This window comes from Anneissia japonica, unplaced genomic scaffold (assembly GCF_011630105.1).
Source record: "Anneissia japonica isolate Jap-2015-1 unplaced genomic scaffold, ASM1163010v1 scaffold284860_len1800451_cov186, whole genome shotgun sequence".
NCBI classification, from domain to species: Eukaryota; Metazoa; Echinodermata; class Crinoidea; order Comatulida; family Comatulidae; genus Anneissia; species Anneissia japonica.
In genome coordinates, this window is record NW_022706010.1 from 1,457,081 (window position 1) to 1,471,222 (window position 14,142).

At 34.4% G+C, this 14,142-nt stretch overlaps 1 protein-coding gene across 1 annotated transcript in view; it reads right to left on the reverse strand.

The window, feature by feature from the left end:
- LOC117105958 (telomere-associated protein RIF1-like) overlaps positions 1 to 14,142 on the reverse strand; it is a 53,549-nt gene that overhangs the window by 21,284 nt on the left and 18,123 nt on the right. The window contains exons 6-15 of the mRNA XM_033247263.1: positions 13,065 to 13,347; positions 11,068 to 11,206; positions 10,447 to 10,598; positions 5,069 to 5,195; positions 4,092 to 4,253; positions 3,747 to 3,857; positions 3,480 to 3,637; positions 1,164 to 1,247; positions 676 to 743; positions 369 to 549 (exon numbers count right to left, since the gene is read on the reverse strand). Of these exons, the coding sequence (XP_033103154.1) occupies positions 369 to 549; positions 676 to 743; positions 1,164 to 1,247; positions 3,480 to 3,637; positions 3,747 to 3,857; positions 4,092 to 4,253; positions 5,069 to 5,195; positions 10,447 to 10,598; positions 11,068 to 11,206; positions 13,065 to 13,347 (1,465 nt within the window). The remainder of the gene's footprint in view (positions 1 to 368; positions 550 to 675; positions 744 to 1,163; positions 1,248 to 3,479; positions 3,638 to 3,746; positions 3,858 to 4,091; positions 4,254 to 5,068; positions 5,196 to 10,446; positions 10,599 to 11,067; positions 11,207 to 13,064; positions 13,348 to 14,142) is intronic.

Sequence of the window (14,142 nt, forward strand, 5' to 3'; positions counted from 1 at the left end):
ATAGCTTGATAAAGACTTATAGTCGAAAGTACTCGCTAACTCTGAAAATAAATTTTGTGGCATATATCTGATACGTATGTATGTGTATAGGCCTATATATTATACTCCACTAAACACTGGAAAAAAAATCATTTTACCATGTACTTTTCCACTTGGGAAGGGGGAGGGAGGAGGGGTTTCAGCAAAAAGAGTGTGTTTTGTACTCTCATGAAAATGAAAATAATTGTTTTACCACCTAAAGCATAACAAGGATGGTGCCGAAACCAGAGTCAATGTAAGGCTCTAAGTTATTGTGGCACTGTATTAACAGTTCTGCCACTCCATTCACTAATAAACTTTTTTCCTTATCGGATATAAATCTCCACTACCTTTTCAATTTCAACAAGCAAAGGGTTTACAACAGTGCTCCATAGTCTGCAAACATGCTCTTTGTTTGATACTTTACTAGTGGCTGTATCCAGAAGGCTAAAGACTGATTGCGAAAACCCCAATGCTCCACCTGGTGTTGTCATGCCACATTCAACCAACGCCTCAAAGATACAAAAAAACCTGGGAAAAAAAACCAAAAAAAAAGATTTACTGTGAGGTTATAGTCAGAGGTGTTAGCCTCTGATCAATTGTTTTCCTATTAATTATTCAATATGGCATGGCATTCAAATATACAAGATGACATACCTTTCTTCTAGATCATGGACAAGACAGTCACTAAAGAGTAAACCTATGAGGAACAAAGCAGGGGTGCCCTGTCGATAAACAAAGACAATTTATAACATTAGAAACACTATACAAACAACCAGTATCATGTAATCATGAAATTACTTTAATTAGTTAAATTTTGACATATTATACGAAAGATGAATCCAATGTTGAGAAGTAGTCATGTGGTCAGTAAATCCAAGCAAAATAGAAATAGCACTTTTCAAGCACAAGATTTTATTGTATGATCTATTGCACCAATAGATCGGATTGCATGTGCTATGAAGTGGATATGTTTTCTTCATCAAATATGAGCATATGACTTTGAATTTAAGTACTGAACAAAGAAATTCCATTAAACACAGGAAAGATCAGTTAAAATTCATTCTATATACACTATATCTATACTTTAAATGAACCATTCATCACATAATAAAGATAATACATATACTGCATCAAACTCTTACATGAAGAAGTTGGACTGTTCCGGTTGTGAAAAATGAAGAACTTAATGCCTTTTTGGGTAATGCACTCACAGCCTCCAACAATCTCTGAATAAAAGGGACAAAAAAAAATGTTTTAATAAAATTCAATATCTGAACTGCTTACTTAATATTTCAGTCCATGAATTTCATGTTGGCATTCGACCTAGATTTCTTCGTTTTAAAAACTGCTTGGCAAGTCAAAAGTTGACTGAAACAGGCCATAGCAGAAACTAAATTTTACGTATGTCGTCAAACTAAGGAAATTGGTCGTCAGTAAAACAGATTTCTTTGTTTTAATAGGCATACGTAGGACTATGATGTACGATGTGTGTGAATCGTCTTTCTCGCTTAGTGATTTCGTAGGCTAGCAGCTAGCCAGCCTAGGCCTAAAACTTCGCCCAATTGAAGCCATGTAGGCTGAGTAGATCGTAACGCATACCTACAGTAAATCTATTACTTGTCATCCGTGTACAGTATTATATTTAAAACGTTGTTTATTATATAAAAACAACTAAATTAAACTATTTATAGGCCTAATCCAACCGTCCTTTTGAACAGACACACATCGTGACTTCACTATCAATTGCATTACATGTGTGGACATTCTGGGCATGGTCATGGACATGCATGGGCAGTTTTGAAGCAGTCTGTGATCATTGCCTGCATTTTTAATGAAAGATATATTACCCACTCTAAAGATAATGCTAAATGAATGCCAAAATGAAATTTCTTCGGCAATTTTTATTTTATTACTCTATCAAAATAATACTAGCCTACCATTCTTTCACCAACAATATATTGATTTAATAAAGATAATTAACAAAATTACAATCTGTAGATTTCATTTCATTTTATTTGGCATTATAAGCATTAAAAATACATTAATACAAAAATATATAAATATATATAAATACAATTGCAAAATATGTCTTAAAAATTATGAAAAACCACTATTCAGAAAAAATGTTCACAAATAAAAATTAAAAAAAAATATACAAAAATTAATAAAATGAATCTTAAAAATATTTATTAATCAAAAATTAATTTTGGAGTTACCTTGTACATCATATACAGTTGAACTTGCCTAAGTCGAATCCAAAATGCCATTGAAATATTGATCGACTTACAGATTGTTAATTAATAGGAAACACAATAATTTAGCATGTAAAATAAGATAGACTTAGAAACTATTCAACTTAAACACAGTCGACTTAGGCAAGTTTAACTGTAAAAGAATGTCAATGTCAATATTATTGACAGGATAACCCATGAAAGTTCAGAAGAACTTGTTTCCAACGCGGTCCTAAAATATCACAAAGAGACAAAAACAGAGACAAACGAAAGAAGTAGTACATGATGTACAAGATAAAACAAAATATACAAATTTAGGATGGCCTATATTAAATTCTCGCAAAGACCTAACCTAACAGCCATTACCCAAGCAAGAAACAAACAAACAAACAAACAAGAAAGTTCAATATTACAGAATCTTTTATTAAGGTTTGCTATAATTTTATTTTAAGTACGTAGAGTGATGTTAAATTGTTTTATGTATGATGGTAGTGAATTCCATTGTTTGATTGCTGTGTAATAAAATGTTGTATTGTTTGGATGTTTAGTATGTGGGATACGAAAGTTTAACGAGTAAAATGATGGTGTAAAATATTGAGTCATGTGAAATGATTTTGTAAATATTGTGGACTAAGTTGACGAAAGATTCTGTAAATGTGAAGAATTCAAGTCTATCAGAAATGTTCAGTAAATGAGACCAGAGAGTTGAGAATGACCAACATGTGTCCTGACAAGTCAAAAAACTAAACAGATAGCTTTATTTTGTGTTTATTTGAAGTTTCTTAACATTTTGTTTAAATTTTTGCCGGCCTAATTTTTTGCCAATTTCATGGGCTATTATTTTCAATTGAAACAACAATACTTTAAATTCTCGTAACGTTCATAGCACTGTTGTCTAACATTCAGTGCTAATGGTGCTTTGAGCACCCAGGCTTAAAAAAGAGAATTTAAAAGGAACAGAAATTCAGGTTTAATTTCATTTGTATATTCTTTTAATAGACCCTGACATTGACTGATATTCAATTTTTTTGTTTTTTCTTTGTAGTATTTATTAAAAGTATAGAAAATTTATCTTATCTTTTTAAATAATTGAGTTTTATTGAAGAGTTTTTCTAAATTTTATGACAGACAGCACACTTTAAATGTTAACAGTAATATTTATTTCTACTACTAACATTATCATTTATCTCATTAATGTGCATATATTTTTAGTATTTGCAGACTCACCAATACTGTATATTTTGGCAAGGTCTCAGCTTTAATAATACTCTGAATACACATAAAGAAATGAGACAACATATCTGAGGTGTCGTTCCTTGGTGTGTTGTCAATCAAATTCCTGAGGTGGGCAACAATTGAATACCACATATTGAATACTTGAACATCTGCAAATCAAATGATATTAATTAAATTAGTTTAATAACATTTTTTATGACTAAAGAGTAAAATTTTTGGAATAGACATATGGATAACACAATTCTTATTGCTACTTACCTGCAACATCTGTTGCTAAGGAACAGCAGACCAGCGTTGCAGCATGTAGAAGGGTATGGCCTAGCTTATTAAAGAGGGTTGGGCTTGTGATAATGTCATGCTCAAGTGGCTCTAGAATGGAAATAGAAGATTCTAAAATGCAAGTTTCAGTAGCTTTAGGAAGAGAAGCTTAAAATGTTGGTCTTGTATACTATACTTTGCTTGCTTACTCCCTTGCTTCCTTCACTTTTGTTTATTTTTTGTGAGTAAGAAGTTTATCAAAAAAAATAATAAACAAGTAAATATACTATGCATGTTTTTCAGGAACAATGTTGGGTTAAATGACAATAAGAAACAAAAACCTACCTAGTGTGAAAGTAGGCTTTGGTGAGCTTGAATCACACTTGCCTAGGATGTGAGCCAGGGCCTCAACACCCTTCAGTTGAATAGATTTGAAGACTGGGTGAATAGGGCCTGGAGAACCAATGTTAAGGTTCAGTGTAGGTGTCACGGGTGTTGTATTACCTACTAAAAAGTAAACATTTGTTTAACTCTTTCACTACGTAATTTCCTATTCCATATTTCCCATATCTGGACGGAATAAAATGCAGGATCATCATCGCTAATATCCATCATCTTGTGATTCAGTGGCAGTATTTGAACAATCACTATCACTCTAGGTATCATCATCATTGACATCCCACTGTGCAAGTCTGCGAAGCACTTCTTCTGCAGTTAAAACGTCTCCCAAGGGCAGCCATTGAAATGTTACTCAAAACAACAATGCCTGCTTGAAGCCTGTTTCAGCCTTTATTCAGACCGAGAGCCGCCCTCAACGGCTCAAAATAAGGTCAAAGGTCATGCAGATTGTTGTTCAATATAATATATGCAAACGTCATGGGGATATCCCCGGGATATCCTCATTTGTTTACAGTGACGTCAACAAACCGCTGTCAGCGGCTTTCCGCTCAAACTGCATATTTTATCTGCGCCGCTGTGAGCGGCTCGCCGTAGCGAAAGAGTTAAATAATTTGAAACAATTGATACTATAAAACTACCATGATTTCAAATCATCAAAGTAATATTATTATTAATTTTAAAACATTGTACAGAGGACCAATACCAAAATGTCATCATATCTCGCAACTTTTTCTCTCAACCAAAACAACTTCAATCCCTGAGCCTCATATTGACATTTAGTTTCTGTAAAGCATTGTGTGTGTATGTTTGTCTTACCTTACAAACTTGACAGTGATATATTCACTAATGGCAATCCTTAGCACATGTGTGCCTAAAGAAATTAATAAAATCTCAAATTAGTTGGCGGAATGTGGTTTCCTTACCTTTCCTGTGTACCGGTGTGCTGAGAAGGTGCTTCATTCCATTCCCTGCACCGGAAGATGTTGGTGGAATGTGCACACCATTAGAGGATGCTAATCCAAGAGAAAACTGCAACAGTGGAGCACAAACCTGCCAGGTAAGAAAAGTTATAAATTTGGAACAGTGATTTTTATTATATTATTGTATCTGAATGTCAGTTTATTAAAGAGTGGAACACTTGCTTCGTGATCAAGACAGTTATCATCCAAATATTTTTACAAAAATACAGGATATTTTTTCAAAATAAAAAACTTTACTTTCCAATTCTCAGCAATCTGCTAGATTTTATAAGGAGTTGTCCAAAAACTATTTTAACGCTAGTACCGCGTCGGCTGTTTTGTCGCTGATTTTCACTAACGCGGCATATGGGCGTGGCCTAATATTCACCGTTCACGAGCTAACGAAATAACTAATGAATATGCATGATAGCTAACTCATTCTGTTTACCGCGGCACTCACGGTGCATCGTCCACAGGGTAGAAGTTTGTTGTTTACGTTTTCGAAGAATTCTGTACGAGACAAATTCTGTACGAACCTACGAAAGGTTGATGGAGCACGTCAGCAATTTTTGTATTAAATTTTACTTTCACCAGTCAGTTACAGTCAAGTGTAAAAAAAACGATCTAGGGACTAGCTCAGCCATTAGAGTTAGACTTAGCTTGAGGGTACTACTGTAGTAACTAGGAACTTATGTAGTTATGGTAGCGTGGTAGTTTTAGTATTGTAATTATAATTCATAGGCCTAGTAGTAGTACTTTATGCCTAAAGGTTGTATATATTTAGGCCTTATTTATTATACAGTACTGTATTATTATTTATTTATATAAAGTGACTAGGAGACTTCTTCCTTGGACGTGTCTTCCGACTGAATTCGTGCCTTTGGCTTAGAAAGAAAATTGTACTGAATATAAATTGTGTTTTCTAAAATAAAGATTGAAAATGAATCTTAATTCTTTACATTTTAGCCAGATCTATCTATTTTAGTTACTGTTCACTAGTCCGATTAATTAAAACTATTAAAAAGTCATGCATTATTTGACCTAAAATATTTCCGACTGATATCGTACCTGTCATCAGCGCCCAGGTCTGCCGGCCGCACGTGGTCCGTTTACAAAAAAATTGTACTCGACTAGTCTATAAATACCAGGCTTATTAAGGTCTCCGGGCGCACAGCCATGACGAATATTCTAAGTGGAACTTTGAGATGTCTGGACTCCAAGACTAGAAACAACTTGTTATGACAATGATAAGTACGAGTGTGTGCAGCGGCCAATAGGCCGACTTCAAATTAAGCAAGCATATTTTTTAAGTGTGGTGGTAATGCAGACGACATAGAAAGAGTATGTAACTAGAAATTTCAAATTGCAAGTGAAGTGCTGCGAAGTACAACTGCATATAAATGTTCTTTGAACAAAATCATTTATGCGAGTCAAGTGAAAATAATGAATAATAAAAATATAACAAATAATATGAGATACGACCCATTGTCTATATTAGAACACTTCTCATTAGGTAACAAAGTCGTAATTTTTATTTTTTGTCAAAAAGTGTCTATAGTGGTGAATTATGGTTTAGGTTTTTTTTCAAAAATTTCTATGTATGTGGAAAATGTAGTTGATTACCAAAGGTTACAATTTTTATTTTGAAGACTGCATGGTCTAGGAAGTATACATTTTTTTATGGGGCAAGTTTCCAAGGGCCAAAGAGTGTTGCCAAAGTGCGAGCCAGCGTGTTATTTGATCACAAGTGCGAGACATCGCAAGTGTGAGCCAGCGAGCATGACGTCACGACAATAGATACAAGATGTTACTCAAGTTTTTGCGAAGTATCGGCTGAGATTTGTGGAGTACAATTCAAAAAACAACTATAGGTCTAATAATGAATTATTGAGATGTTAAATAGACAATGTTAGCTATCAAGGAGCGATGTTGTTTTTCATTGGGACCTTCGTCCCTTCAAGGCTAGGCCTATACCATCCTAGCTAGTCTAGGCCTAGAGTAAGATAAGGCTAGCGCGACATTCGGACATTGGTACGTGTTGGTTATTCTACAAACGTCGCCTAAAGTAATTGATTTTACCCGGCAGAACGAAAGAAGGAAACTCCGCTTTTCAGTTGTCTTAGGCCCTTGTTTTTTGACAAACAATGACCTTTCAGAGGTCAAATTGCTGTCAAGAATATGAATTGGCTGCTTCGCAGCAAATATTGGGTTCTGTATCGAGTTGCCATAGTAATAATAAAATTGTCCTCTTCAAAATATGAAGATAAAGTGCATACCATACAAAACCCAAAGGTAAACAAATAAAAATGAACCCTTTCGTTGAAAAAAAAAATGATGGTGACAAAGTGGGTTTGTATATATTTTGGGAAAATCAGTTTAACAATGCTTTGACTGCATCTATGTCTGTCAAAATGCAGGTTTTGTACCAAGCCTACTGGTATTACGTTTTAAAGAAATAAATAACTCCAATGCAGCAATTAATTGAAATTATGGTAGATTTATGAGATTCTCCACCCATTATTCTGCCAGTACGAACGTTGTCTATCGATTTAATTTAACTGGATATTAAAAATTAATCAAAGAAATATTCACACTTCTACATTACAATATTTTATAATTATGAATTATATTATTTCTTTTCAGATAGGCCTATTTGCTGTAATTATTCAGTACTAATTATACTCATTATCACCAATTAATCAAGGTTCAAGTAGATTTGACTCTGGGAAGAAAGAAGGAACATGTTAAGATGTGCTTTGCTTCATGCAACGATATATGCCTAAATATGATATTGCTTGCATACAGCTGTACATTTAAATCCCAGTATATAATACCGTAAATGCTCGAAAAACGCAGCACCAAACCCAAGTTTTTTGGGGTCTTTTTGCTAAGCGCCGCACTGAAGCTTATTTGAGTGTTTATAGTACTGTTTTTAGTGACAGTTTTAGCATCTGATCTGGCGTATCAACTATAGTGGTGGCGTAAAAAGCTGTTTATGGTGGTGTGCGCATGTTTCACGATGACGCAGGTGCCGTAGTTATTAATTTCTACAGTATATTGTACGTACGTGTACGTATTTGTTCTGAGCATTGAGTGGTAAGGTGGAAGTACCGTACTACAAGATCGTAAATGAAAGGCGTGGAGGCACTCAGATAAAACTTTATTGCTCCATCACATGAAAAATGTCACGAAATATACAATCACTTCAAAATGATTAATTTATAGGATGCGTAAAATATACTATGTTTCACTGATGTGTAAAATATATGTTTCACTGATGTGTGGAGGTAAACAATTACACATTTGAAACAACACACCGTATCCATAATAGAAATACTGTACTACAGTACAGTTACTGTTTGATACACTTGGAATGCTGTTCAATTATTTATGTTTCATTTTATTGAAATGTTGCATGGACAGAGAAAATTAAAAAAAAATATGATAGGCCTAATTGAACCCCACTTTTCAACACTAAAAACTTAGATAGGCCTAATTTAATAAATAGATTAAACACTACAGTACAGTATTACATATATTACGGTAGCAGAATATTATGAATTTAAGCTGTAAGCATTCGATGGTGGTAATGCTCTTTCGCATGGAGCTGGCATGGATGTGGACCTGATAATTATGATGCTCACCAAACCAGACGATATCGAGAATAGTGTAGGGACGGTAAGCCTGTTATCCAACAAACGGCAGCAGACAACAATTATAGAATCTATTCAAATGCATTATCATACAAATATTTTAGTTTTTATGTAATTATTATTATAAATTTTTTAAACAAATAATTGAACAAATTCAGCTAAAATTAAACAGTACAGGGTTCATTTATTGAAGCTTTTTATCCACTGTTAAGCAATAAGTGTAACCGTAGAGATTTCTATGGAAGCTTTTTTATCCATTCTATATAATTAAATGGTAGTCATTAAGCTGCGAAAAAAAATACAGGCCATCCTGAAATTACGAGGAAAATCCCATTGGGACTGTACATATCGAATTTCGTGTAGGCAGGGCTTGCCCTAACTTTTTTTGGTAACTTGCCCACTGGGCTAGTTTACTAGAGATTTTACTAGCCCACAGAATATTTTACTAGCCCACAGACAGGAAAAAATTTTGTTTCAAAATAGTTTTTAGCGACAAATAAATTTGAAGGTTGATTTGCAATTTCATAATTTATGTAGTATTGCTGTTTGAGCTATCCTCTCAAAATATTGTTGAATAAATAAATAAAAAATCACCCATGCTGCAAAATTGACTCTGGTTATAACAGGGACAGATGAGAATGTTTTACATCTCCCTGGTTATAACTTTGGCTTTCTAATATTTAACAAAGGGCCCAGAAATCAATCAAACCAATGCATCTGTTAAATCTTTAGGTCTCAAGTCACTCACTCCCAATTAAATGGCAACAAATCTTGCTTAGGCTAGGTTAGGCTACCTAGGCAAGGCTAGGCTACCTAGGCAACGATCTTCTATTGAGAGAAAGATAACATGCCATCCTGTAGTGGTTGGTGAATGACTTGGGGATCATCTTAATAATTCAACAATCACGCATGTGGAGAGCTGAAAGCTAGCTAGAATGTACTCTCTGGGCTGCAGTACCTACTGTGCAGGGATTGTCTCGAAAGTTCCGCTTTTTTTTTTTTTTAAGAATGTGTTTTTCTTGCTAATTCTCCACTAGACAACCGGGCAACATGAGGAGTAAATAGGCTAGCCCGGAGCGGTTTTTACTAGACATTGTACGCCGGGCTAGTACTAAATCGAGCCCTGGTAGGGTAGGGATAGAAATGAGTTTATAATCACACATCACCAAGTAGGCCTAAAAATACTTGTGTATCAGTATATGCAATTATAAAAGAACGTTCTTGTTGCATTGCCTGAGTTCATTGACGTAGAGGTAAGACAAGGTACTGCAATCGGAATCACAGAGACAAATACAAGTAGTTAATTTGGCTAGCTGCCAGTTTTTAATCAAGTCCACAGCCAGGAGTTCGTGCTGTGTGAATTTGCCTGAAAGTTTCCCACACCAAAAAGATGTTACTCCTAGTACAAACTCGCATCGCAGTAGTCGCGTTATGCTACAATCGGCCGATTTGGGTAGACTGTGCAGACAGCTAATAAATATTCATGATCTACCGCGGTAGCAATCTTATGCTTCACTGATCTGCCTCATTAACGAACTCGCGGTAGATGAGATAGTGAAAAGGGCGATAACGGGGCACTTGCGTTAAAATAGTTTTTGGACGACCCCTAACTTAAATTAGAAAAATTAAATAAAGATACTACCTTGTTAGCATATAAATTCTCCATTATAATGTATTTTCTATATTTACCTGATCGAAGTTTGTTGCTGCCTTTGGTCCGAGTGCCTTGATCAGAAACCACCAGACTTCAAACTTCACCATAGCAACACCTTCTGTCTTTGCGTTGTTTACTCTGAATGGCTGCACCAACAGTTTGATACGCTTTTGGTTATACAGAATATCTGCAATTGGGGAATATTGTGAAAGGTTAAAAGGAGAAAGACAAACAGTAAGTTTTCATACTGGATTAAATAACAATGAAATATAAATATTATTAATAATTCAAAGCACCGGGATCACAGACATATCATTATATTTTATTTATTTATTAACATTTCTTAAATTTTATTGTTTTTGTAAACATAGTTTATCAAAAATTTTTTTTTCAAAGAGTTATAGTGATTCATCTGCTTAACCTGCCGCTGACCATTTTTCTGCATTTATTTGGTCGAATTAACAAAACAAAAGCGTTGGATGGTGGTCAGCCAAAGATTTGAACAACTAAAAGGTGTGGAACAGTAACTGGAAGATAAACAAGTGTAAGAATCTTAACCTTGCAGATTAAACTGGGCAAAGCAATATTTAAAAGAAAAATACTGACATGGCTTGGATAAAAATAAAAATAGTGTAAAATATTAATATTTTACTAACCTGGATCTAGTGCAAAATTCTCAATGAGGATCTTCCAAGCATGAAATGCAGCAATCTTAACATCTGTAAGTTGATGCTTGAACCCTTGCTCCGCTAGTCCAAGCATCAAGTTTATCAAACTACCACCCCGGTGCATTGTCTGAGGAATGAACAAGAAATAATAAAAAACTTCTTTATTTTATATTATTAACACTTATGTTTGTGGTGAAGACAAGCCAAACCAGTCACTCCACGCAAATTGTATTTGTGTTCAATAATGGCCAAAATATATTGAAATGTAAACATTTTTGGAAATCTATTTTGTTACAATAAACTAACCTTTACAAATCTCTACAAGAAGTTTCTGAAACTGTAAACTTTGAAGGCTGCGTTTTTTAATACTGTTTTTCAAACAGCTGTATGTTTATACTCTGTAACTTCATAATGAAATGCTGGATTTAAATGATTCTTTTATAATTTTATAACTTTCACTTTACTTTTCAATTAACCCTATATTAATAAATAGAAATTGAGTGACTGGTTTGGCTGGTCTTTGCCAATGAAGTCTAAATTCAAGAAAAATGTAGTTAAATTCTACATGTAGTGCAAAACATTTTACCGATTGTACCACAAAGAACCTTGTTTTAAAAAAGAATAATGTAGCACAGTCAAGTCCGCAAGTCAACTCTGTTTAAGTCGAAAATTTGCGTCAGTCGAATTTTTGAAAAATTCTTTCTTATGTATTATTGTGTAAATTGTTTGTTTGATTTGAATTTTTATAAGTCAAATTTCAGCTATATCAACAGACATTTCCGGTCTGGATAGGCAGATTTTAAAGTAATTTTAACCACACAAGTTGAAGTTCTAAATTTAGTAGCGCACGTGGGAAAAATACACAGCCGTGGGAAAATACGAAGTTCAATCCCTGTTGTACGGCAACAAGTTAGCCATGTCAAAACTAACATCTCAGACAGCGCGCTGTGGAATGATGGCTCACACGATCGTATGTCGTAAGTTGCAGTCTACTCTCACAATACAGACACTCCTCCGGACCGGCTCCAATGTTTGGTTTTTTGTCCAGTTCGGTTTGTAGAACTTGCATTGAACCCATTTCGAACAAGATTGTTGTAGCTATTTAATTAATTTATCAAAGCCCTGGATTTTTTTTAACTAGGCCTAGCCTACGCAAATTCAACACATTATTTAACATAATACGTACAGTACCTGCTGTTTTGCTGTACTGCTCAGCAAATTTAATTATTACCAATAAAATATGCGACTTTTATATTGATTTTACATGCATTTCTTTGTCTGATATGTTTTTCCAAGCACACATTCTTCGTTGGGCAATGCCACTTGCTGTTCGAAAAGCTTCTTGAGTTTAAAGAACGAATGAGGTGCATTTGCAATTTATACTGACGAATCTAACGAATTTGAATTTAGACGTCCACTGAAAAGAGTAACGAGTAGGAACTTGCCTTGTTGAGTTCTGTCTTAATTTCAGGTTGATTCCAAATGGTTTTTAAGGATTAAAAGCAAGAATATACACTTACTAAAACATTGGAATGCGTAAATTTCACTTCATAATTAACCAAGAAAACGTCTACTGGTGTGTCATGTTAATCAACAGATAAACACCATGGCAATGCGAGTACAGCTAAGCGTCTCGTTTTCACAGCATCTGGTATGCTTGTTGTTAAACGATGTCTATTTAACTACCGTCTCGTTTTTCCAGTGAATGTTACCATCCTGAATTGGACAAATCGTCCAAGATTCGGAATAGGGAGTTCCTGTTTTCGGAAAGTGTTTTATTAAAGGAAGAATAGGAATGATTTTGGGACTTTTGCGTGAAATTCGATTTTGTGGGCATTGAGTATACACAGTATTGTTCTATGTTAATATTTTTAAAAATCTGTATAACTCAAACTTTTTATGCCAGTCCCATTAAATTTGAATGTATATCAGTCCTAGATGGAAGGTTGAACTATAAACCAAAATGTGTTAATTGAAAGTCTTACCTTGCCTAGTAAAATCACAAATTGGCCCCAGATCTTAAGAACATAAAGTTCATGTTTGCAGGCAAACAGTTTGCTCATCTCTGTAATGATGTTGGTCTTTAACTCTTGTACCACTGTGGAGGCTAGCTCCTGCCTGAACTTCACCATGGCTGGTAGAGCCAACTCAAGGGCTAATAAAGCCCTTAAGCGCACTTTGACAGCTGAGTGGACAAGTGATGGTAGGATCAACTTCGCCCAACGTAAGGTGTTTGCCAGCATTTCATCTGGTAATGTTTCCAGGAGTCTGAATTTGGAGGGAAAAATCATGTAATACAACGGGTATATAAAATAATTTAATCACTAATATTAGCTATGAGGTACAATACAAGGGTTGAGTCAATAATTGAAATTATTAATTATCCTCAACCCTGTACCCCAGGTTGTTTTACACAAAACCATTTTCCAGTAAAATTCATTAGACCGATTATTAGTATTAGGTACACTATAGGAAAATTATTATACGAAGGTTAGATTTAATGCTTAAAAAAATTTCCCGAGGGCCTGAAGGAAATTTTTTAATGCATTAAATCTAACCTAAGTATAATAATTTTCCATTTTTTTTTATAACAAACTGTTGTAGCAGTCATCGGTTGCTATAGTGATATGATCAGTATACATGTGCATATTTACATATAACTGTGCGTATGCCGATTTTTGCTCCTGCAGTACGTGTTTAATTTACAGCCCCATTCCCGGCAAAATTTCACTAAAAATTGACTTTTTTTAGAAAATATGCATTTGCATTACTTCAATTATTATAAATCATGGAAAAATATTGGCATGAATTTTAGTTTTACGCAAAAGAATAAAAAAAAAAGAGACATACAGACTATTTCTCATAAAATATTACCATTTTCTCGACGAATTCATCGTTACTAGGCAAATTCAGAGGATGTAGATCGCATCCACTAGAATACTCTCGCTTTTATGTATACTTTATACAGTCAATAAAGTGCACCCTCTCTAATGAGATTAATTTTTGTACTTCGCATCTCGCACAATGCGGTCGTTCGGTTAGGCTGAGATATGTTTGTTTAAG